A 24,712-nucleotide genomic window follows, 5' to 3' on the forward strand; every position below is an offset into this window, starting at 1 on the left:
GGAAACGTGTGGCTGCTCTGCACCATTCCCAGAAGGAGGCCAGCGTTGGGGCCTCGGCCCAGAACCTGCCAGGGAGGCAAACGCCACCTGCGCAGACTCCGGCAGCGTGGCCACGCCTGGCTCAGTGTGTTCCAGGAGACAGCAGCGCGGCCACCCTGCACGGCGTGGTGGAGGAGCTGGTGCGGTTCCGGCAGAGGGTCCGGCAGTTCGCACTGACCACACCAGAGGCCACCAGGGAGGCCCGACAGCAGCAGCTTCAGGAGAGGCAGCCCCTGCTGGAGGCCTGCGATGCCCTGCGCCGGGACCTCGCCGCCCATGGCATCAACATCAAGGTGAGCATGCTGCCCAGGCCTGGGCACCGGGGCCATCACCCCAGGAGCCAGGAACGTCCTCAGAGTCACACAAACACCAGGCTGGCAGAGGCCTAGGCCCCTGTGACTGCTTCCTCGTGAGTGGAGAAACCCGCCCTGCAGCAAATCCGGAGGGACGTTGGTGGGGGCCGTGTCAGAGCTGGAGGGATGCTAGGTAGGGGGCAGGGAGCATGTCGGGGCGGGGGACACAGGCTGGGCCATGTCTCATGAGGACCCAGGTCCTTTCCCACTCCCCTCCTCCCCCCGGGTCACACGCCTGCCTTGCCCTGCTGGCCTTTCTCCAAAGGGCAGCAGCGTCCCCTTTTTAAGCATCCAGCTGCCTCCTTCAGGGCCAGGTTATCTAAGGATCAGGTGGCAGCACGCTGGACGTCACCCTCTGAACGTGCCATGGCATCTGGTCAGACTTGGGATCTGTTCTTTCTGCAGGACAGAAGCAGTACAGCCTCCACGTGGGAGCTGCTGGGTCAAAGGACAAAAGGCCCCAAACCAGGGAGCTGATGGAGCGAAGCCAGGCCCGCCTGCTCACGCTGCAGCCTCCATGCTTCCTTACCATGCAAACTTTATATTAAAGTTTCTATTGTGGCTGTTCAGCCAGCATTAAAACAGAGCAAACCGATACCGTCCCACTGGTGTCAATGATTATGCCTAAAAGTTTAGTCTATAATCTACGGTGCGAGGCCAGGGGCTAATGTGAGTCTAGTAGAAGCACGTCAGCTATCCAGCGGGAGTCCGACCAGCAGACAGGCGTGTGTGCCATGAGACCAGCTGGCCCCTGTGCCCAAGGAAGGGTCAAGGCGGAGGCACGGAAGAGCAGGAAAGGGAGGGAAGCGGATGGGGTGGCCACGGCCAAGTCTAAAGCAGAGGACAGACCGTGCGCAGGCGTTAGGCAGTGCTAATGAGGTGGCTTCCCTCCTGGCGATTACCGAATGTGTTTGCCACAGAAAACACGTGACACCCCTGCAGTCCCGCTGCAGTTAATATCCTGACAGTTTGTGTCACCTTGGCTTTCATGCTGTGACCAGCTGGGGTCAGGGGGGGCAGGGCGGGCCCTAGTTGTGGCGAGGTCAGGACAGTCAGGTGAGAGCCAGACAGGGAGATGTGACAAAGGCAGGACTCCTGGGTGCCACATAGGGGCCCTGTGTGCGGTGCGGCCACCCTTCCGGAGCAATCCTGTCCGGAACTCCTAATCTCACCTTTCTGTGTCAGGACCACAGTTCCCAAATGAACCCGCAGGAGCCAGGTGGCCCTTTCCTTCCCTCCCCAGCTCCGGCAGCCCCCCCCCCCAGGGTCCCGCGCTGCACCTCTTGATCTGCGGCACAGCTGTGGGATGAGCACAGCCTTGGTGACATTTAGTCATGATCCTGAGGTACTGCTCTTCCCAGCCTACAGATAAGAACAGCAGTTCAGAGGTCACCCCCCGCCCCCCCGGGGAATTAACGTAGAGGGAAGATTCCCAGAGGCTACCTTACAGTGCGACACCCAGACACGGCTACTCGGTACCTGGGGGCAGACTGTCCCCCAATAGCCCACCACCTCGCTGACCACGCAATCATACTTCCTCTTCACTCTCCTGGTCCCAGGGAAGCTCCAGGTCATAGCGTCTCTTTAGCTGGCGCTAGTGAGTGTGCACGTTTGTAAAAAACAGGGAAGCAATTAACGTCATTTAAAAAATACCATTCAGCAGCAGAATTCATTTCTAAAAACAAAAAACAGTCCCGGACTACCTGGATATAATCCCAATATCTCTTTTAAGCAAAGGGATTCTGTACTTATTCAGAGCAAACACTTAAGTAAAAAAAAATGAGAATATTTCCTGTGACTTTGCTAATTTTACTTCCGATGGAAAGACATGTCTGTGTTTCAGCCTTATTCTTCGAGTAACTGTAGCAATATTGGGAGGCACTACTGTGACAAGCACAATATTGGACAGAAAGGCTTAGATATTTTCATCTGCTCAGTGTGTGGCAATATCCACACTTCAGAAAACTGAAAGGTGAGTTTTAGCTATTTAAGAAAAAAATACAAAATACTGCATTTAAATAAACCAGATCTGTCTTTTAATAGCTACCAGAGTTTAGAGGTAATTCCCCAAAGGAAAAATGTCCATGGCACAGTTTTTCTGTAAAAGTTCACATGTAGATAGTGAAGCTTCTAAAGTTAGAGTGAAATTAATAGTAGCAGTCATGGAAACTGCTGACTGGTTTTAAGGAAAGTAGCATCCATCTGTACCCGTGCTCAAGTCACAGAGCATCACCCAAGAGCAACCATGAGGGCAAAAAGACTGTGAGGAGTCAGGCAGGCCTGCCCTGGTGAGGGGCTAACAGCACCCCCACGCACACCAGCTACCAACCCTCTGAGACGTGGACCGGAGAACAAGCCCCAGGCCGCTTTACAAAAAACATTCACACAAACAACAAAAGCTAACCCGAGGTTAAGGATATAATAAAACGTTATGTTCACTGAAATTTTAGTTACTTTCTGCGGTGGGTTGCAAATATTCCTGAGAACACAGCTATGCTGCTTCTAAGCAGACAGTGTCATCAGGCCTCCTAAGGCCCCGCCAGACCCAGCAAGTCCTGAGTCTTCCGAAAGCCTTTCCCAAGACGGCACCCCCATGTGTCAGGTCTGTCTAGCTGGGGCCTGGCAGTGTCACAGGACTTGAGCGTGTGTAGCACAGACAGAGGAGCGTGTCAGCCAGGTGTCTCAGAGCTCCCTGCCCGGCCCCTCAAGGGTCAGTGTCACTTACGTTTCCTTCTGTTCCCCTGGTGCCTACAGAAGGATCTCTGAGATAAACTGACCACTGACTGTTCTGAAACACTTCAATGAATTAACCAAAACAACCAACACGCAGATGTTTCCAACCTAACCACCTAAACAAGAATGAGCTGGAGAACGAACACCAACTCCTCTGGTGGACATTAGTCAAAAACCACGGTGGGTGTTCCCGTGGCCCCCTGAGAAAGACTGGCCGGTGCCTTCGACAGGAACACCTCGTAAAGGGAAACCAGGAGAATGAGAAGAAATAAGTAGAGACCACAAACAGCTCTGCCGACCTTGGAGCAAGCCAAGAAATTCAGGTGAACTGTTCAAAGTTTTTCATTCTCACGTTATTCAGTTTTTCTTCTCACTTACTGCTTAGAAGCTAAAAAAAAGTGCAGAAATATTTTGATTTGTGTCATTGTAACATTTCCAGCTACATATTAGTTTAGCCCAAACTTGCCATTTTCTGAATTCTTAAATTCTTATATCAACCAATTTATGCTACAGTTAAGAACCCTCAAAAGTAACCTGTGCTGCCTGGTACCCTGAGGATTCAGCATATGTAGATATGGATGTTTTCATAACAAATTAGTTTCCCCCAGCAATGTAGTCGTCGTCCTGTCTGCACCAGCTCAGGTCTCGAAGAGTTTGCTGAACGCGACTCCCACCTCGGCGACCATGTCAGTGGTGGTGGTGGAGCGGCCGTGCTTCTGGAAGGCTTGGTAGTTGCACAGCCTCGTGAGTGCACAGGCCCCGAATGCGGCCACCAGGAGAGGGCTGGACCTGGAAGGGGAGGGTGTGAGCTGGAAGCTGCCGTGGGCGCAGACACCTCGTGGTCAGTGGGCCGCAGCTACCATAGGCACGGACTCCATTTCAACCCTGGGACTCCAAAATGGCAATGTCAAGTCTGACATGCCTCTGAGAAGGCAGCTTTATTACAGCTAAAGTAACCATTAAGCCCCTGACAGAAGGCATAGGGAAAATATCCATTCAGGGACACGGTGGGACACATCAGTGGGAAGCAATTTTCCCTGGCAAAAACCAGCCCAGCACTTACAGGCTAGACATGTTTTAACGGCGCTCTTTAGTCTTCCCAGCATGGGAGGAGCATCTGAGCCTGAGAATGCAGATTCCTGCTACCATTACATATCCTGGGGGAGGGGAGGAACTAGAGCGGCTCTCTCGCCTGTCCCAGTAGAGTTAAAGTCCACACAGACACGCCCAGTTTGGGGGTGGTCCCTGGGGACCAGTGCTCTTGTGCAGGTGTGCTGAGACACCACGCCCCGTAGTGTTCCAACCAGCAGGTGTCAAGTGCGGCCGCCGGACCCCAGCTCCCGCTCCAGGGCCCAGGGTGTACCACACCCAGCACGTGCAGACATGGTCACCACGATGGGTTTATAGAGAGAAACTGAGGCGCAGAGGTGTGGGAACTGCCTGTGCTCACAAAGCTCTCTGATGACAGAAATGGGTCCAGAGCCTAGATCTCAGAATTCTGCTGCCTCTTAAATAAATTTCACATCTTTAAGGACAAGTAACTAAGCCTTCAGCCTGCATGTTTTCTGTCTTGGTATTTTGTCTTACATAAGGTGGATCACTGAACTTCTAGAATAGTGTTCTCAACATGGGGTGCTTTGAGACTCACTGTTGCCCCAGGCCCCACCCCAGTGACAGATGGGGCCCAGGAACAGGCCCAGAGCAGAAGCTTCAGTGGAGGGTTAACCCCTGCCCTAGGATCTCTCCAAGGAAACACTGAGAGTTCATTTGGAATGTTCCAAGGGCTACATATTAAATGCATGAGCTACTGAACAGCTTACTAAAAGTAGACAATTCCAAGTCAGGATAAATGAGGATGTGGCCATACCCGTTTGTTTTCTCAGGTCCAGCAAGGAGGGCCCAGTGCACCAGCACGCCCAGGGAGCCCGACAGGAGGTCTCCTTGCCCTCCACACCTGCGGCTACTGCCTTCCTGGCTGCACGTGAGCACTGCACAGGGCAGACATCAGAGTGGACGTTAGCATGGACATGAGTGGACAGTAACACCCAGCCTGGCCACACTGACTGGACACTGGCCAACCCAGAGTGGACACATGGTGCTGAGCCAGAGCCAGCGACATGCAGAGGGAAGCCACCACTCACCCTGTTGGCCGTCAGAGATCACGTCATGTTCTCCTTTCAGGACCACAGTCACATTCCCCAGGGCTTGGCTAAGTCTCAGAACGGACCCGTGGTGATCAGCGCTGTCCGCAGGACCCCTGAGCTACAACATAGGAAGACCACAGAAAAGCCGAGATATATAAAAGAAGCCCACTACATACGCTATGACAAACAACCGTGTCCTATCTGTCACAAGTCTCAATAGTAGTCTCTAAAGGAAATCACCTAGGCACCTGTAAAAGCCAAGTAGGTAGGAGGCCCAGGCTGTCACTTGCAGCAAGTCCTCCAAACAGATGCCAACACAGCGCTTGCCACGTCAGTGCTCTACCTGGTCAGACCAGAATTAGAAGTATGCCACCCATGGTTGGCTTCTGAAAGGTTTGCAGAAGTGACACAAATCCCAATAATAATGGCAGCCAACACATATGAGACACGTGCTATGCAGGGACTCATGCCTTTACAGAGGTATTTCAATTAATCTCCATAAACCCTATGGGGTTTTTATGAAGCAGACGCTGTCATCACATGTCACAGGAGAGGCAGTGCAGGACAGGGTGAAGCGACCTGCCAGAGTACACTGCAGGAGGGGCTGCCTGCCCCCAAGGCCAGCACACCACCGTTCATCCCCAGATGCACCCATCGGATGATGCACCATCAACTGTAAGAGGCATCGTGATCACGTTAGCATGTGAAAAAGGTGCATCTTAGACTCTGAGAGACGTGTACACTCATCACCTGCAAGTCTGTGTTCCCTGCAGAGACGTGCCATGGGGACAAGTCGGGCAGAAGCACAGAACCCGTTCCTCCCCACTCCTCAGGACGAGGAGGGCTTGCGTCTGCCTTTCAGGCAGCCCACTGACTCACCACAGCTTCATACAGTCTGCCGAACTCCATGTGGTTAGGAGTGAGAACGGCTTTCTGGTAGCCTTGGATGAGGGCCGGCTGCTGAGCGACCAGCCACAGGCCATCCTGCACAGAACAAGGACCCACGTTCACTGGACAGGCCTTACAGGAGCCTGCGCTGGGAGGGGAAAGGCCACACTCACCGCGTCCACGACGACAGGGATGCCCCTGGCCTTGGACGCTTCCAAAATGCCCTGCCAGAAAAGAAAATGACAGTGAGCACCAGGCCCATCACCTCTATTATGGGTTGAATGTTGTTCCCTGCAAAACTCATGTTGAAGTTTAACTGCCAATGGAAGGGTACTGGGAAGTGGGGGCTTTAAAAGGTGACTAGGCCACGATGGCCTAATGGGTTGGTTTAATGACTTTGAAAAAGGACTTTCAGGGGTATCTCTCTTGCCCTTTTGCTGATGCTGTGGCCAGATGCTGGCACCTTGATCTTGCACTCCCGACCTCCTGCACTGTGAACCAGTCAGTATCTGTTCATTATAATCTACCTCGTCTGTGGCACTGTTAGAGCAGCACGAAACAGACCAAAACACTTTTCAAGAGGAATTAAAGAAAACCAGGCAGTCCTCTAATAAAATGTAACATCAGATCATCAACAAATAAACAGAAAATAATAAACTTAATGAATAAAATAAACAGAGAGGAAGAAAGACACGACAAACTGGCAGAGCCCCCTAAAAAGGCAGGACACTGGGAACCCCAGAAGAGAAGCCCACCAGGAGTGCTGCAAACAGTGGCTGTGTTCCCAGGCTAGCCCACAAAGACCTACCCCCCCATAGGGCTTCCAAACTTCCAACAGTCACTAATCTTCAGGATTTGGAGATGAGAAATCTGAATTCTCAGGAATTCCCCAAATCATTATTCATCCCATATTTTTCATAACACTTTATTTACATGTTTCAAAATGAGTGACCATAATGAACAGTGAATCATTTTTCCCTGATAAGATTACACTAAAAGTTTCAAAGGTTTTCTGCTAAAAACAGAAAACATCATCAACTTGTGGTTGTTTATTATTAGTAAGAACCACTATATTGTGACAAGATTATATACCGCAATAGCATGGTAAAATAATCTCCACTTGATGTAGACACTTAATAGAAAACATTAAAAGAGAATATTAAATATCAAAACAAAATATTAAAATATTAAAACAAAATATTTGCTAAGTAAAAATAATTTAAAATACTGAAAAGTAAAGCCACTTACATTTAATCAAAACTTATTCTAAAAATGAAATTTTAAAACCCACACCATTAGCTGCCCACTGAGAGCTTTATTGTGTGACAGTCTTTACTGTGACAAATATTCCAGCTGTAGAAAACATCTGTATTTTGCTCTGACATTGGTCCCAGTGTTAGGAGTACACACTCCTAAAAGCCCCATCAGGTGAGGGTCAGGGTACAAAAGCCTTCACTTCCGTGTTTACTTCCTTTTTTTATTAATAACAATGAAAATTTTTTGCCCTGATTTTGGCTTTACTGTTGAAACTGACAGGCTTTTAATCAGTTTTAATCAGACTATAAATCAGTTGCTGATTTTGTGTTGCAGCATTTGGCAACAACCTGACATCTTTGTGTCTTGTGTTTTTTCTATTAAGGTATTTACAAAGAATAGTAGCCTAAGGAGAATATTCAAATACTAAAAAATGAGAGTCAACATTATTGGGTAGTATGTGAACAAGGCACTCAGATCTCCTAGGAAGATTAACAACACTAGCCAGCTACACAGTATCAGAGTACCCAGAGCAAAAGGGATCCATTGATGGGAAAGCAAACTGCTGTTACAAGCCTGGAGAAATTTGGGAGCACCTCTCAAAAATGTAAACGTCTATACTCTGATTCAGCAGAACTTCCAGAAATTTATCTTAAAGAAAAGACCCCAAGAGTGGATAAAATATATAGACATGTTCGAGACATCACTGATATAATAGGGAAAAAGCTGAAAACAGCCTTAATGAACTAGTCAAAATGAACTGGATGTACACATTATAGCAACAGTCCCCAACCTTTTTGGCACCAGGGACTAGTTTCATGGAAGACAATTTTTCCATGGATGGGGGGTGGGGCGGGGGGGGCAGAGCTCAGGTAGTGATGTCAGCGATGGGGAGCAGCTTCGTGAGTGATGGGGAGTGGCTTCACTGGCTCACCCACCCACTGCTCACTTCCTGCTATGCAGCTGGGTTCCTAACAGGCCACAGACCAGTACTGGTCCTCTGCCCAAGGGTTGGAGACCACAGCATTACAGTATATTCACAGTAAATTATGATGTAGCTCTTACAAACAATGAGGGACATCTGCATATCCTGCTAGGAAAGACTCTCCAGGGCATGCTGTTAAAAAGAGCACACTGCAAAGACCATGAAGACAGGTGTGTTAGTCAAGAGCCTACTTTCTTTCTAGATTCAAGCAACTCAGGTGCAAAACCAGCTCATGAACCAGAAGACTTAGTATTATTAAGGCAGTGATACTCCCCAAACTGATCTACAAATTCGAACAAAATCCCAGTGCAAATCAGTACAAATCAGCAATCAGTGCAAATCAGCAAGCAGATCCAGGACTCATCTGGGGATGCATTTGAGTCTTGGTTCTTGCCAGGAGAGCCAAAACAGCATCGAAAAGTGTTAAGTTGAAGGACTTAACACTTTCCAATTTGAAAGCTTCCTGCACAGCCACAGTAATCAAGACAGTGGGTAGTTGTGTAAGGACTGCCACATAGATCAATAAACAGAAACAAGAGTCCAGAAATAAACCCTTAAATTTAGGGTCAAGTGATTTTCAATAAGGATGCCAAGACAAGTCAGGAGGAAAGAAGACTCCATCCAACAAACGGTGCTGGAACAACTGGATTCCTACGTGCAAAAGAGTGAAGCTGGACCCTTCCTTACATCACAGACAAAAGTGAATTCAAAATGGATCACAGACCTAAATATAAGAGCTAAAACCATAAAGCTCTTAAAAGAAAAGATAGTTGTAAACGATGGGTTACGCAAAACCTTAGATAAGACACCAAAAGTACAAGGGATGAAAGAAAAATAAATTGAACTTCATCAAAATTAAAAAGTGGGGCTGCAAACAAAACCATCAAGGAAGTGAAAAGACAACCCACAAAATGAGAAGATATTTGCAAATCCTATCTCTGATAAGGGATTTGTATCTGGAATATATATAAAGACCTTTAAAATAATAGTAGAAAGGTAAATAAACAATTTTCAAAAGGGGAAAAGCTATGAACGGACACTTCTCCAAAGACACACAAATGGCCAAAAAGCACGTGAAAAGATGCTCAACACCATCAGTCATCAGGGAGATGCAACCCAAACCACGTGGGATGCCACTGCACACCCACTAGGATGGCTAACAGTTAAAATGACAACCACAAGTGTTGGGGACAATGTGAAGAATTGCAACCCTCACACATTGCTGGTGGGAACATTAGGTGATGCAGCTGCTGTGGAAAACGAGCAGCTCCTCAAAACTTGAAACACAGTTACCATATGACCCAGCCGTTTCCAGTCTTTAACATACACCTCAGAGAAATGAAAATACATGCTCACATGGAAACTTGTAAACACATGTTCATAGCAGCATTATTCATAAGGGCCAGTAAGTGAAAATAAGCCAACTGTCTATCAGCTAAGGAACAGATTAAACCAAAGCTAGTATATCCATAACTATGAAACATTTAACAGATAGGAAAAGGAATGAAGTTCTGACACATGCTACAACATGATGAACTATGAATATAAAATTATGAGTGAACAAAACAGCTTATAAAATGGCACATATTGTATGATTTCATTCACATGCAATGTCCAGAATCAGAGAGAGAGAAGAGATTAATGGCTGCCCAGAACTGGGGATGGTGGGAAACAAGGAGCAGAGGATAACACATATGAAGTTTCTTTTTGAGATGATAAAAATGTTCTAAAATAGATTGTAGCATTGGTTCACAACTCTACGAATATACTAAAAACCACCAAGTTGTTGTACCCTTTAAATGGGTGAATTGTATGGCAAACTGTTTCCAAAACGTTGTTTAAAAAAAAAAACTCAACAATTTACTTGCTATAAGACCACCTTGGGGATGGATGGTCTTGAATCCTCACCTCCTGGTGAGGTGAGGATTCAATCTAGCATTAGGAAAAAACAAGGGTAAGAACAGAAATCTATCTAATAGGGCCATTTCCAGGACTACACAGATAACGGCCTCACTCAGAAAGTACCTACTGAGTGTCTGCTCTGCGGCAGGCACTGTGTCGGAAGCCGAAGGGGAAGAAAGCAGAGTCGCACTGAGCGTTCACTGAGTTCGCTAGAACACACACAGCGACCGTGCAGTAAGTGAGCAAGTCTCACGCCCACCACTGCTGCTATACACGAACCAAACGTGGAGTCTGCAGTCTGGACTGGAAGGACAGTGAGACACACCCTCATTGCCCCCATTTCCACATTGCAAAGTGTTTTCTTTTTCTTAAGATGCCAGTTTTTCTTTTAATTATGAACTTAAACTCACAGAGAAAAGGACCTGAAGCACAGAGAACACTGGCCACTTTCACCTTAAACTCGTCCACACCCCCAGGATGCAAAGGCACGGCAAAGCCGCCGCACGGAGCCCAGCTGTTTGCAGGTGGGACGTCCCACGGACAGTTTCTCCCTCGGCTCTATTGCCCCTAAACCATGACTACCCCCTACTCCTTGGCAAGCGGTTAAGCCACCTGACAAGTGTTCCCCATGCTAACTCCATGTCACTTCAAAACCATGAGAATCCTAAAAAGCCTGTAATGTGCACAATGTTCACACTGTACTGAAGGCCCCTCACATCACACCCTAAACGCACAATAGCTGGCTATTGATCCAGCCACCTCCAAGTCCTCACGGCCCCAGAGACCCACAGCTAAGCATTTAGCAGAGTGCCCTAAGGACAGTAGTCATATTTAGTATGACCACTCCTTCTAGGGAACACAATAAGGCCAGACCTCTTCTAAGGGATTCAAGCATAGTCCCTCATTTAATGCTTAGCACTCCCCACTTCCCCTATGCCCAGGCAGTTACAGTCACAGCGCCAGTGCACACGTGAGCGCAATGCAGAGGACAGACCTGGGAACTCAGGAGACCCCAAGATGTGTCCACCCAGGAGGGCAAGCCCCCAAGCAGATGGACCCATGGAGTGTCAGAAAACGCAGAGTAGACTGGACGCACAGAACCCAGGGCCAGCATGCCATCCCGATCTTTTTATTTTCCCTGATCCCAGATGGTATATATTTGTATTTCAATTTTTTATAATAAAATTTTTTTCATCTTTTTAGATTAAGGTGGGCATAGATGAACTTTTAAGTGTTTATTCTTATAAATAATAAATGAAACGACAAATGAACAATGTTTGCATGCACAGGAGTATGGACTGGCAGGCCCAAGCCACCTCAGTCTGCTGTTACGAGTGCGTGGCTGTGAGGAGCATGGCAGGGACAGAAAGAGGTCAAAGTCACACACCAGCAGCCAGTGGGGCCTGAGCCCAAGGTATTCTAGACCCAGTGAGGACCTAGATAAAGGCTGGAGAAACATCTGCTAAGAAATTACACTAACAGAGCTTTCAAGAGAGCCCAGCTGACAACGCAAAGCTAGAAGCAACAGAATCCCTTTGGGTTTGTACCTAAATGTACAACTTGTGGCAAACACAAAGCAATTAGAATAACTTATTCTCAGGGACATGCTACTGGGACTCAGTCACCTGTGACAGTGACTTCGAGGGTACCAAACTGGGCACTGTGCAAAGGCTGTTACCAAACTTAGCTCACAGTAACCCCAGGGCGTGCAGTCACCCTTCAAAGGGCAGCAGCACAAAGGCCGAGAGGCCAAGAGAGCCACCAGGGTCCCGTGGCAAGAGAAGGAGATGGCCACTGGGAGGTGAACTCAAGCCTAGCTCCTCAATCCCACCCAACTTCTCCGGAGTCGGACAGAGGATGTGGCAGTCCCACGTGCACCTCCACTGCCAGTCGGCCGGAGAGCGGCCAGCGCCATTCCTTCTTCTGGATCCCTTCTTGTTCGTGTCTCTCTGAGCACAGCTCATCACTACCTCTATGTCACTTCCTCTTCTATCCCTCAAAGCAGATTTTATCTAAATTATTCCAGAAAAAGGCACACAGAACACTAAACAGCAGCATGTAACTTATGCTTCTGTTCTGACTTCACGGTATCTAACAGTTAAGTCTGTCATGAGGTGAGTTTAATATTTTTACACACATTACCTTGACATTTTTGAGAAGAACGTCATCTCTACCCAAGCCAGGGCCTACGACGAGGGCATGCAATCGGGGCAGCCACTTTTCCACCTCATGAACAGCATTAGGGCTGTCACTAAATAAGGAACAGAAGAGCAGATGGTTTACTTAAAATGTTTCACTTGTTTACTTTTGAAAACATTTTATTTTGAAAAAATAATTTAGATTTACAGAAAATTTGCAAAAACAGCACAGAAGGTTCCCGGCCTTCGCCCAATCTCCCCTAAGGCTAGCGTCTCATACACTGACGTCCCAGATTATCACAAGGAGGGGACACGAGTTCAGTACTGTCATGTGGACTGTGGACATTGTGGATCCCACTGGCCCCACGCCCATCCCTGTTTTAGTACCAACCCAGACCCCACAGTGTATTTAGCCGTCATCTCTGCTAATCCTCTCCATACACTGGTGTCTTTTTTTGTTTTTGTCCTCCCAGATAACCAGGATGGTTTAGTTTTTTAATGCCCTGATTTAGATGTCTTAGTGCTTTCAACACTTAAAATAAGTTAGAATAGACATTATAGCTAATTTCAAAATTATCTTTGCCCTCTAAAATTAACCAGTTTGTTTCCATGACACATACTTGTAGGTATCAAATTACACTCTGTCCCCTGCATGAGATACCCTCGACAAGCTGATTTAGGACTCGCGTAGCTGCCCCTGTGATAGCACCAAAAACGCACTCATTCATAGTAAACCGTGTTTTGTTTTTTCACATCTTCCTGTTTACCATCTCATCTCTGAGAGCCCACTCTGTTAAGGCCTTTGTCCCCTGTGCTCCCCCACAAGCTGCCCTTGTCAAGGCCACCAACAACTCCACAACATGAGATGCATCATCATTCATTCTTGGTACTCATCTCAAACTGGCCTACCGGTGGCATGGGCCCTTCTAGAATTGTCCAGAAACAGCTGCTTTGCTGACTCCAGGCCACCCCTCCTGGCTTCTTCCTCTTCCCCACCCACCCTGCTCAGACACCTGGGTGCCCCCTGCCTGCTCTCACCCCAACCTCGTCCTCGCCTCCTGGCTTCACACGCCGTCCATATGTTAACAGCTCCCTGTGCCTCCCAACTGTCCCCCCCTAGCCAACGACTGTCCCCCCCAGCCAACACCTACTAGCCGCAATCACTTGGGGGTTTAACAGGCAACCAAAACCATGCCCCAAACCCAACCCCTCATCTTCATCCCACCAAACTCGTTCCCTGTCGCATCACCTGAAAGGAAAACTCCCCAGACCAAACTCTTAGTGGCGTTGTGATGCCTGCCCTTTCCACTCAGTCTGTAAAGCAAATCCTGAGGCCGAACTTTCCAAACATCCCCAGAATCAGGTCCCATCTCACTGTTTCAACTGCACCCCATACCTGTCACCAGAACCCTCACAGCAGCCTTCACCCTGGCCCCAAGAGCCCCTCAGCAGCAGTGCACATGGGGTCCTGCCCTGCACCCCTTGGTCACCCTGACACACCCGTGGGACCCCACCCTGAGCTCTGGGCTGGCTCCGCCCCGGGTGTGGAAGGGCCTCAGCTGGGAGTCTGCAGGGTTTACTGGAACTTCGCTCTGTGCTGCCCCAACCACTCCATCCTCTCCGTCTCTCACACACATGCACAGCCTGCGTCCCATGCCCACTCCCTGCTTCAGCTCTTTCCACGGTTCTTTCTCCACTAACACCGCACTCTTCCCTGTCTGCCTCCAGAGTGGTCCTGCCCAGTACAGCAGGTGCTAGTACATGCACACTTAAATAAAATTAAACAAAACTGAAAATCCAGTTCCCGAGCCCCACCAGCCACATTTCAAGTGCTCGACAGCCAGGGTCCTGGACAGCCAAAGAGAACGTCTCCAACACTGTGGAAAGTTCCACAGCTCAGGCTATTCTGAGCCCATGGGGCAGGTGTCCGTCTGCTCATTTGCTGCTGGCCCCACTGATTCACAATGGTGCCTGGCACCCAGCATTTGCTGAATGAGTGAAGGGTATTGTTACTGCCTAAGAAGCCTTGTTTTCTGCCGTAAGAGACCCTGTCCACACACAGGCCCCCAAGGCCAGCCCTCCCCTGGACCCTGGACTCTGGCCATTTCTGACAGTCAAAGTGCCTGTGCAAAATCGGGCTCACCAGTTGGCACCCCAGCCTCTACCCTCGCCCGGCCATGTCTGTCTCATCCTGACCACAGAACAACGGTCGCCTTACATTTTTCTTCTACTTTTGCTGACACCTGACAAACCCTGAGCAGAGCAGACACTCAGTGTCAGTGACCAAGGAGGGCTGCTGCAAGCACAGAGAACCGACTCACAGAATGGGGTGCACGATCAGCTCCGGGCTGTAGGCCTTGATCACAGGCGCGGCCTCCCTGGCACAGAACACATGGGACAAATCCGCGCCCTGGGAAACAACACAAGAGGCCGACTTAGGAACCAGTCAACAGGCACCGCAGGTGGCTTCAGGCACGAGCCACTTGCCCACCACTAGCCACACGTCCACCCATGCCAGTGACACGGTGCTCACTGCACACGTGGGGATATTAAACTGCGGTAGTTAAACCTTGACTGGATGGCCTAGGAAAAGCACACGTAGCATGAGAAAATGTCCAGAAAGAAAGTCAGACTTCTGCTGCCACCTAAGAGGCAGAGGCAGGACCACACAACCCCAGCCAGACCGGCCGGGCCTGGTCACCCGCCATGAAGGGTCACAGGAAGCCTCGGCTCCCAAGTCCAGCCCCTGCCCAGTAGCCGCCCCACTGGGACCTGATCAAATGGCGGGAAACGCCACATTCCAAGGGCAACAACTGCTTAAGCTGGGACCAAAAAGGCATCCCAGGGTCACTTTGGTGAAATACAACACAAATGAAAGTTTCATTTTTTAAAAAACAGGTTTCAAGTGATTTTGTTACTCCACAAGAAGTCAAAATAGATTTAAAGGTGTTTCTATAATCTACGACTACCCTAAGATGTTATTTAGATTTCCAAAAAACAAGTAACGCAACTCTTCACTAGAAAAATCCCAATAAAGAAGTTTTAAGCAAACATACCACTTTGAGAGCTGAGATTGCTGCAAAATATGGGGCTCCAGTGTACCTAAAAAGAAGATTCTTAGAGTCAAAAAATTCTGAGAATAACACAAGCACATGTTGATCAATAAATAAGTTATTAATAAAAATATAGACATGAATAATACAGATATAATTATCAATAAATAAGACAGACATGAAGCACCAGGCACACAGATAGCACCGAGCAGATGCTCAGTAAATGTTCAATGAACAGGAATCAGAATGAGAAGAGTCAATCTGCTACAAAAACCTTTATGCCAGTTCAGGAGAATCAGCCTCTGGCTCAAGGGCTGCAGTCTGTCTCTGTGACGTGGATGTGCAAGGTAAACAGCTGACTGCAGGCTTCCGCCCAGAGAGGAAGTAGACGGAGCAAGCTCAGCACAGTCCGGGCGCACAGGGTCCCAGGAGGGCAGACCCAATTCTCAGAGAGTAACAGTCAGAAGAGGCCACGTGAGGGCCCCCCCATGACGAGAGGGACCAAACCCACCTCCTGGGCTTCCCTCTGACTCTGGCTTCCTGCAAATCCATGTTTAACGTCACTTCAAGCACAGCAAGGAAGATCCTTGCCCTTGGCATCAGATGACCAACTGTAACTTTTATGTCCATCCTAAGAAATGAAGAGTTTTACTAACAAAGTAAAACAAACCAGTGACAAAAGTAACACATGTCGCTTTACATACATGACCTTGTCCTGCAAAGTGGTGTCACCAAAAAGTGTAAACATAAAAGGACAAAATAGGCAACATGCACACTCTCACCCTACAATGTGAAAATGAGTCTCACTGATAAGAGAAATACATTAAAATAATAGTTCGCCTACTCGACTGGCAAAGGTTGTCAACACCCACAAGCATGTGGGAAGTGGGTGCTCTTTGGTGGCAGCACGCTCTAATACACAGGGGTAGGAGGTACTTTAGCAGTGTTCACCAGCACTTAAAATATGCACGTACTCTGATCCAGTAAAAATTCTCCTAACATACCTAGTTACATGATAAGCAGTTGAAAACATAGGGACAGGCAAAGAGACACCACATAAGTACAAAGAGAAAGTGAGCAGAAACAAAAACAGCAACCAATGCAGCCTTTAAGTCAAAGGCAGAAGGTGTCATTCACACCCAAGGACAAGCTATCAACCTTTATGTGCCAAATAAAGGAGCAAAAGACATGCAAGACCAGATGATGAAACAGGCCTTGAAAAAAGCTAGGATCTGTCAAAGTTCATAAATGACTTCCAGAAATACCTTTAAATTGACAAAGTAAACCAAGAAGTTACTGAGTGTTTTTATCCTAATTATAAAAGACAAGCTTATAGTATGAAGTCTGGTGAAAACAGGAAAATCAGGGCTCCTTAGGGTTTTTCTTATTTAATCAAAAAGTTGATCACAGAAAAACACTGAGTGTCTTATCAGACGACATTTAAAAACGATTACTGGGATCACAGTAGACAGATGCTAGATGATAGGTGGGTGAGCAGGTAGACATGGACAGACTTTTTAAGCACTAATATTTTATTATATATCTGCCACTTACTCTTGACAGCCTCCAACTACGCCTATTCTTCCATCTTGTCCTTTGTGCTTTCTGGCAGACAGAGGAGGTATAATATTTCTCACCAACTGAGAAGTATTTTCCATATCCTTTATTGAATGTGCTTTATGTAGGGAAAATGCTCTTTCTAAAACTGAAAAATAGGAAAATGAAATCGATTAGAATAGTAAATTAATATCCACTGATATATATAAAGAACAGATTTAAAATATCCCACTAACCAAAACACTTCCCAAAGTTGACATAATATGAATGCTATAGGTTTTTACCCAATGGTTTTATTTCTTTAGGCAAATGATGTCCAAAAATTACCTTAACACTAACATATACTATATATACCAAGTTTATTTTTGAAATGTATCAAATTTTGGATCACTTAATCTTTCAGGAAGTTTTATCACATAAAAAATATGCATTATTAGTTAATGAACTATTTTATTTCATTTCAATTTCCCTTTAAGTTTATTAGGTTTTTTCTCTCCTCACAATGGAAAGTGAGCTCCATTTGTTACCTTCCACCATTAAGTTCAAAAGTCTGACAGATTCCTATATTACTCCCAACTGTATTTCCAACACTCAACTGGATACTAATTAAATAACCTAGAAACGACATTCTAAATACAGTATATATCTTAAACTGGGTTCAAAGTGGCATTTAAAATAATGTGATTATTCTGAGTTGTCTCTAAATAGCTACATTTTAATTGGCCTTTCTTGAAAAACTTCCTATTTTGTACATTTTGTCTTAATATTTAAAACAGCCCAGCTGTGAAAGAAATACTGATATGTTCTATAGAGCCCAAGGTATTTTTTTTTTTTGAGACAGAGTCTTATTTTGTTGCCCAGGCTAGAGTGAGTGCCATGGCATCAGCCTTAACTCACAGCAACCTCACACTCCTGGGCTCAAGCAATCCTGCTGCCTCAGCCTCCCGAGTAGCTGGGACTACAGGCATGCGCCACCATGCCCGGCTAATTTTTTCTACATATATTAGTTGGCCAATTAATTTCTTTCTATTTATAGTAGAGACGGGGTCTCGCTCTTGCTCAGGGTGGTTTCGAACTCCTGAACTCGAGCAATCCGCCCGCCTCGGCCTCCCAGTGCTAGGATTACAGGTGTGAGCCACCGCACCCAGCCTAGAGCCCAAGGTATGAATAGATAATAAAGTATATATTCTCTCCAGAATTAAAGAATCCTTGCAAATATAAACATTTTCAAAATAAAGCACTCAGTATTTTCATCCTTCCAATTATCTCCACAGCTGAGAAAAACTAGCTATGCCACAAGTTCCACTGAAGACCAAAGCTGCCAGAGTGCTTTATGGTAATACAGCTTTGTCTTCCAACTCTCCCAGTTTTGCTTTTTGCTCAACAAAATTATTCAAGTAATTTTTTTTTTTTGCTTTCTACAACTGAGAATCCATCAAGTAATGGATTTAATGAGTAAATGTAAATGCCTTAGTTGATATATCAGATGCCCAGACCCCAAGGTGAAAGAATATTAATTCAAACTAAGGTGAAAAGCCTTTTCACCTTCTTACAAACCAATACAGAAAGAAGACTTGGCACAGAATCACTGTAAACCCTTGGCCAAAAAGACACAACAAGGCTTGCTGCACTAAGTGTGGCTGGGTGACCCCCCCCTCAGCACCCAATGCCCTGTTTACAGCCCTGACCCCAACCAGACCTGGAGCTAAGCCTCGAAGGCATAGAGCTGCCAGACCCACTCTGCTCTAATTCCCTTCCCTCTTAACTCAACTTCCTGTAAGCCCATCTGCACCCCAAACTCCAAGACGGATCTTTTCACCATACACATGTACTGAACAGCATAAACGCTCCTCCCCTGGGGTTCCCTGTGATAAGCTACATGACAGAAATCAGACTTGTTATGGTTAAATTTAACGACAGTTCACGGAGTGCTGATGAGCAATCCACAGTTATGAAAACACTGGACATGCACTTGTTTCAAACCTTAACATATCTAGCATCATAACACGACTAACTGATAAAGGAATATCAGAGAAAGTTCACTCCTTCAAACTCCCAGAACAAGAAATACAGTTGCTTTTTAGAGTCTCGGAATTGTAAAAATAGAATCCAAACCTAACAGTCATTCAAAGGTTGTCCTGGTTTCTTACATTTTGTGTTTACTGTATGCTATCCCTTTGTATGAAGCACTTAGTGACATATAAAATATCCTATGACCAAGTGATTTCATTGTGTTGTATAGATGCTAGTTTTAAAAAGTTCTGTTTCCAAACCAGCATTTCAATAACTCTTCCAGGAAGTAGTTATTGAGATAACTTATATTAGTTAAGAATTATAATCAGTATTAGTAACTGAATAAAAGCCATGTCAGCTTTTGATAATATTTAAGAACTTCAATATTTAGCAGGCCGGGCGCTGTGGCTCACGCCTGTAATCCTAGCTCTTGGGAGGCCGAGGCGGGCGGATTGCTCAAGGTCAGGAGTTCAAAACCAGCCTGAGCAAGAGCGAGACCCCGTCTCTACTATAAATAGAAAGAAATTAATTGGCCAACTGATATATATATAAAAAAAAAAATTAGCCGGGCATGGTGGCACATGCCTGTAGTCCCAGCTACTCGGGAGGCTGAGGCAGAAGGATCACTCAAGCCCAGGAGTTTGAGGTTGCTGTGAGCTAGGCTGACGCCACGGCACTCACTCTAGCCTGGACAACAAAGTGAGACTCTGTCTCAAAAAAAAAAAAAAAAAAAAAAAAAAAAATATTTAGCAAAGAAGGATAGTCTGGGTGAAGTTATAATCATTTTTATATTTGTCACTAAATAAGACCTATGAAATGCTTTAAAATGTGCATGTCCTAACAGGCACTATCAGTTTAATTTCCCACATTTTTCTTTCTTTTTAAATGCTCACAAAAGATTTGTAAAAATCCATCTTCCAAAGTTTTCATAAACATACTTCTTTCTTTCAAACAGGACAATGTTTGCAAAAGTCACAATAAAATTTATAAACTACATTTCACCACTGAATTTCTATGTGAATTAGAATATGACTAATAACATTAAGAAGTCTTCACTATAATGTCTGATCATTACAGAAGGAAAATGAGAGACAACACATGAAGTATTAAGTGTAAAAACAGAAATATTATAAACCCATCATCAAACCCCTCCAGGCAGGCTAAACTATAGTTTTAAAATAATACACATCTCTGTAAGACATTTATGGGTACAGACGGGAGCTCCATCTCTGTTGTGGGGGGCTGTCCATGCACTGCAGGATGCTGAACACCATCCCTGCCCTCCACCCAATCAGCAGTGCACACACAAAGACACACGTACAAGTAGTTGTGACAACCAAAAATGTCTCTAGATGTTGCCAAATGTCTCTCAGACAGCAAAATGAGCCCTGGTTGAGAACCACTGATACAGATGTGTGTAGTTTTAGCACCTTTAAATATACCTGTTCTTCAAATTAAATCATATTTAAGGTCATATAAAATATAAATTTCGACTTATGAAATCACAGAAAAATAGTTTAGCCAGACTTCAATTTATGGATGTTAAAAATTAACATTTATAGCAATCTAACTCACCCGATGAAAACTCTTAAATGCTAATACTTGATAAACTTATAAAGGAATTAAATCAGTCCAACAGACAATACTGTACATTTTTCAGGAAGCCTCTTTCCCTTAAATACTCAAGATTCATATTGTATATACATCTATATCAAGATTCATATTGTATATACATCTATATCTTAAATTTCAGATTTTAAACCTTAAAAAATACTATAGACAAGTTATGAAATTATTTAATCTGTCAAAAGGGCAAGTATCATAAACCGAATTTAACTATCCATTTGCACTTTGCCTCATAGCTGAGGTAACCTATATTACCAAAAAAGATTTGACACAAAACTAAGATGTATCCACAAGTCGAGATGCAGTTCCTATGAGAGGGGAAGAGCTGCTGCCATATAACTGATGTCACCAGAACACCTGGTGGCATGCTGCTGTTGGAGGGAGTAAGGGGGGGGCTTAGGGAACTGCAGCCTGGGAGACTGCAGGCACCTGGCACACAGCCCCCACAGCCGTAGCATCTGAGCTCCCAGGCATACTCTGATTGCAAACGCCCAATTCAGCTTCTGCTCTTCAGACCCAAAAAATGTCTCTTCTGTGTCCCCACTTTGCTGTAAAAGCTTCCCATTGCTTTTGTCCAGAGGTATACTGGTATGCACCTTTTTGATCTCTTTGGTTGAGAAAGACATACTAGTCTGGGCATGGATATGCTTAAGCTTACAAGTTTTAAGGCAAATAATGATTTTTGTTGTTACTCAAATAATGACAAGTACACATACTTTTCCTTCACTTCAAAATAAGCTTTATTAGAATGGTAAGATATCAAGGGTCTTAAAAACAAATACAAATACAAACAAATACAAAAACAAATACAAAATATCCATTTTTTATGGCAGATTTACCTATAGTAGGTTAAACATTTTTTTAAAATGTTTAAGTCCCATTTACCATAAGCCAAAAATATATATCCTGACTGTGTGAAAACTCACACTACATTCACATAGCAGTCTTTATAATACCTACAAAGAAAACATGGGGGAAAATCCTGTTTTAAGCTATTCCTTTATCTTATACAGAATTAGAATTTTTGATCCAAAAGTGTGCAAATCATTTTACTTCCATAGCAACTTGATCAACACACCAATGCAAAATTCACCTCTGCCCTCCATTCTAAGATCTTTAAGACTTTGTCAGATTCCCAGTTTATGGGCTGCAATGCTACTTAAGAGCTGGTTTAGGACTCCTTGAGGACAACAAGCATCATCTGGACACTGAATAGCTGGGAAAAGTAACTCTCAAATGTCGGTTACTTTAAAATTATTTTAAAATCATAATGTAACTGATAGCAGCTTTTTGTTATGTAATTTTAAAAATTCACAGCGATACCAAAGGTAAAGCAACTATTATCACAAGTGGGGTTCTGAAGCCTTCTAACACACACAAAAAATTATGAGGTAGGGGCTGAACTGGACAAGAAAGAAGTTTTCACATCAGATTTCATGGGTAGTGAATTTGGGTGGGTGGGTGAATCACCACCCTACTACCCTCTGCCTGCACAGAATGGGGTGCCACTCGCACACTGTGGCTCCCAGGCAGCATTCACAGTGCTTCCAGGTAGGGCCCACCCTTGATCACCTGGAACAGAGCTTGGCACAGAACAGGACAGGCAATAATGTTTGAGAAAGTAAAGACATCTGGGCTCATTCTCCTTATTAAAAGCCAGTTTATCTTTCTTTTATAGAACTGATAAGGAAACTGAGGCCCAGAGAGAGAACTGTGAAGATGCTGCAGTTAGTAATGGACAAGCCAGGCCACAAGACACCATTTTACCAAAATGCTGCCATTCTAAGGCAAAATAAGAAGTGCAGCATTTCCACTTTCTAATTGGAATTGCATGAATGCAAACTAAAATCCAGACTGTGCGTTCTGTCCCACTAGCCTGAACAAACAGTGTCCTTAGCAAAAGGGCAAAAGCAGGTCAGTTAAATTTCTCAACAGTGAACCCAAAGTTTCAACTGGTTTACTGACATCACACTTGGACTTATCGACAGAAGTATTTAAATATAAACATCAAAGTTCTGAAGGATAGAAAAGCCTTGACAAGAGAAGACTTAAAATTTATCTTATTTAGTAACTTTGTCTTTAGGACAATTCTGAGTCTGGAAAAACAGGTCAAGTCTGTTAAATGTTTGTTTTAAAGAAGCATGGCTGGTTTTCATTTTAAAGAAGCACAAAGAAGCTGCTGCTTTGTGCTAAAAGTGCTTTAAGTTAACGTGAATTATAAATAACTGAGAGCATCTGACAACAACCCTTAAGTTAACTGAGACGCTCCCTGAAGCCAGGACAGGAAGTGGTAGTATCGACTCTATCTGGTTTTTGGTAAAAGTTTGCCAAGTGAGTCAGAGTTTGAAGCCTCAAACAAGCATAAAAAAACAACCTTGCTAACTAACCGTAGTGTGTGAATTTAAGGCAAACAGCTACCAATAAAAAAATCTCTAAATAAGGTGGTGCTCAGAAGCCACCCTGCTGGAGTGATTGAGGTGTGAGGGAGAGGCACTTTGCATTGAGAACTAGCCTGCTGAAAAAGAGCCAAAATGCCCTGACAAGTATTCTCTGAGCATGTCCAACATGTATGTGTGAGCCTTGCCTACATGTCCTAGGTAGCTACATGCAAGGTCGTCACAGTGCTACAGTGAGCTCTTCCCCTACAAATAACGAGAAAGTCCCTTTCTTTATTTATAGAAGAGAGATATTCTGTTGGTGTATACATACATACTCAGGTATATGCAAATTGGTTGAAGTCATTTTTCTAACGACTACAGCAAACGGTGCATTTTACCATTTTCAGCCTTTTACTGGCTGAGGAATCCGGGCTAAGCCACTTTCTCAGAGCCTTTATTTACCTTCTATATAAAGGTGGATAACAGCAATCTCTCCATCTTGTGAGAAATGAAATCACAAAACACTCTTTAGCTGTATAAAAGATGTTACATAAACTAATATCCACAAGACAAAAAGAAAAACACCGTATGAGGAGATATGAGGCTCCAAATAAGGATCTACTTGCTCAATTCATGTCTAAATTCCTTCTACATCATCCATCCTATCTGAAAAGGCATCTCGGAGTCCAGGGATCAACTGAGGAAGTGTATAGTCCGGTAGCGAAGGCCGGGGCGGGGTCCTCGGGAGCGCGTGGCTACCGCTACCTCTCCCGGTTCCGACGTCACTCAGGTTAGCTCCTCTCCCTGAGGGAAGCCCCTGCACACACAAGCCCCGGCCCAGGTAGAGCGAAGGAGGTGCCTTGGCCGATGCAGTCCTTCTCCAGGGTCGAATGAGGGCGTCGCAGTATCCAGTGCGTCTGGCCCAAGAACGTGGAGGCTTTGCGCGCGGGCGGCCGGTTCCTCGCCTAGCGAATGGTGCTGGCGCTTCAAGCCGGGCATACGGACGCGGCCCTGCTCCGAGGTGTGCGCGAAGCCCGCCTGGGTCAGCCAGCTCGCCTCATCCTTGGCCCCGCCGAGTTCCGAAACCTCCCGGCCAGCGGCCCCCGCACCCAGACCCCGAGCAGGGCTCGCGTCTGCAGCTCCGACCGCGGCAAGCCCCGGCAACTGACGCGCACCGGCCTGGGAACCGGGCTACGACAGAGCAGCCGGACCCGACCGCGCCCCACGGTCCTCCTGCAGACGCGGTGCCAACCCGATCCCGCGACCCCCGACCCCCAAGAGGGCAGACCCCACGGCGGCGCCTCCCTCTCGCAAGCCCGGAGAAGCAGCCCGCGGCCGGGTACCTGTGTCTAGCGGCGGCCCGTAGAACGCGAGAGCGGCCGATAGCAGTGCGACAACGGCCGCGCCGGCGACCGCAACCCCGGTCCCCGCTCGAGCGGCCATCCCCGGGAGGCCGGATCTATCTTACCTCGCTTGCATGCCCAGATCACCACCCCGCGAGCTCGCACAGCCATCCGGCAGCCTTCCGCGTTCCCGGCGGCCCCCGCGCAGCCGCCCAAAACACAGCCATTGGGCGCTCCTCCCGGGTTCCCGGCTGTTCCCAATTCGCTGCCGGAAGTGAGCTTTCAACTCACTGGCTCGCCTCGCCC

At 46.2% G+C, this 24,712-nt stretch overlaps 2 protein-coding genes across 9 annotated transcripts in view; one reads left to right on the forward strand and one right to left on the reverse strand.

Moving 5' to 3' along the window:
* CARS2 (cysteinyl-tRNA synthetase 2, mitochondrial) overlaps positions 1 to 987 on the forward strand; it is a 57,275-nt gene extending 56,288 nt beyond the window's left edge. For all 6 annotated transcript variants that reach the window (XM_012751972.3, XM_012751969.2, XM_012751970.2 and 3 more), the window contains 2 exons: positions 126 to 332; positions 798 to 987. In XM_012751972.3, coding sequence (XP_012607426.2) covers positions 126 to 332; positions 798 to 869 — 279 coding nt within the window. In that variant the 3' untranslated portion in view covers positions 870 to 987. The remainder of the gene's footprint in view (positions 1 to 125; positions 333 to 797) is intronic.
* A 1,418-nt stretch (positions 988 to 2,405) lies between these two features.
* NAXD (NAD(P)HX dehydratase) lies at positions 2,406 to 24,676 on the reverse strand. 3 transcript variants are annotated; one of them, XM_076009285.1, is made up of 11 exons: positions 24,532 to 24,676; positions 17,044 to 17,194; positions 16,001 to 16,120; positions 15,493 to 15,538; positions 14,758 to 14,846; positions 12,441 to 12,549; positions 6,331 to 6,381; positions 6,149 to 6,253; positions 5,267 to 5,387; positions 4,993 to 5,113; positions 2,406 to 3,914 (listed from the first exon to the last, which is right to left on the reverse strand). In XM_076009285.1, exons 1-11 carry the CDS (start codon positions 24,575 to 24,577, stop codon positions 3,764 to 3,766), a joined length of 1,110 nt encoding a protein of 369 aa, XP_075865400.1. In that variant the 5' UTR covers positions 24,578 to 24,676; the 3' UTR covers positions 2,406 to 3,763. The 3 variants fall into 3 exon arrangements, with proteins under 3 accessions (XP_075865400.1, XP_075865399.1, XP_012607428.1); XM_076009284.1 differs by having other exon boundaries at positions 24,407 to 24,545; XM_012751974.3 differs by lacking the exon at positions 16,001 to 16,120 and having other exon boundaries at positions 24,407 to 24,545.
* Positions 24,677 to 24,712: the final 36 nt, after the last annotated feature.

Source organism: Microcebus murinus, chromosome 13 (genome assembly GCF_040939455.1).
Source record: "Microcebus murinus isolate Inina chromosome 13, M.murinus_Inina_mat1.0, whole genome shotgun sequence".
NCBI lineage: Eukaryota > Metazoa > Chordata > Mammalia > Primates > Cheirogaleidae > Microcebus > Microcebus murinus.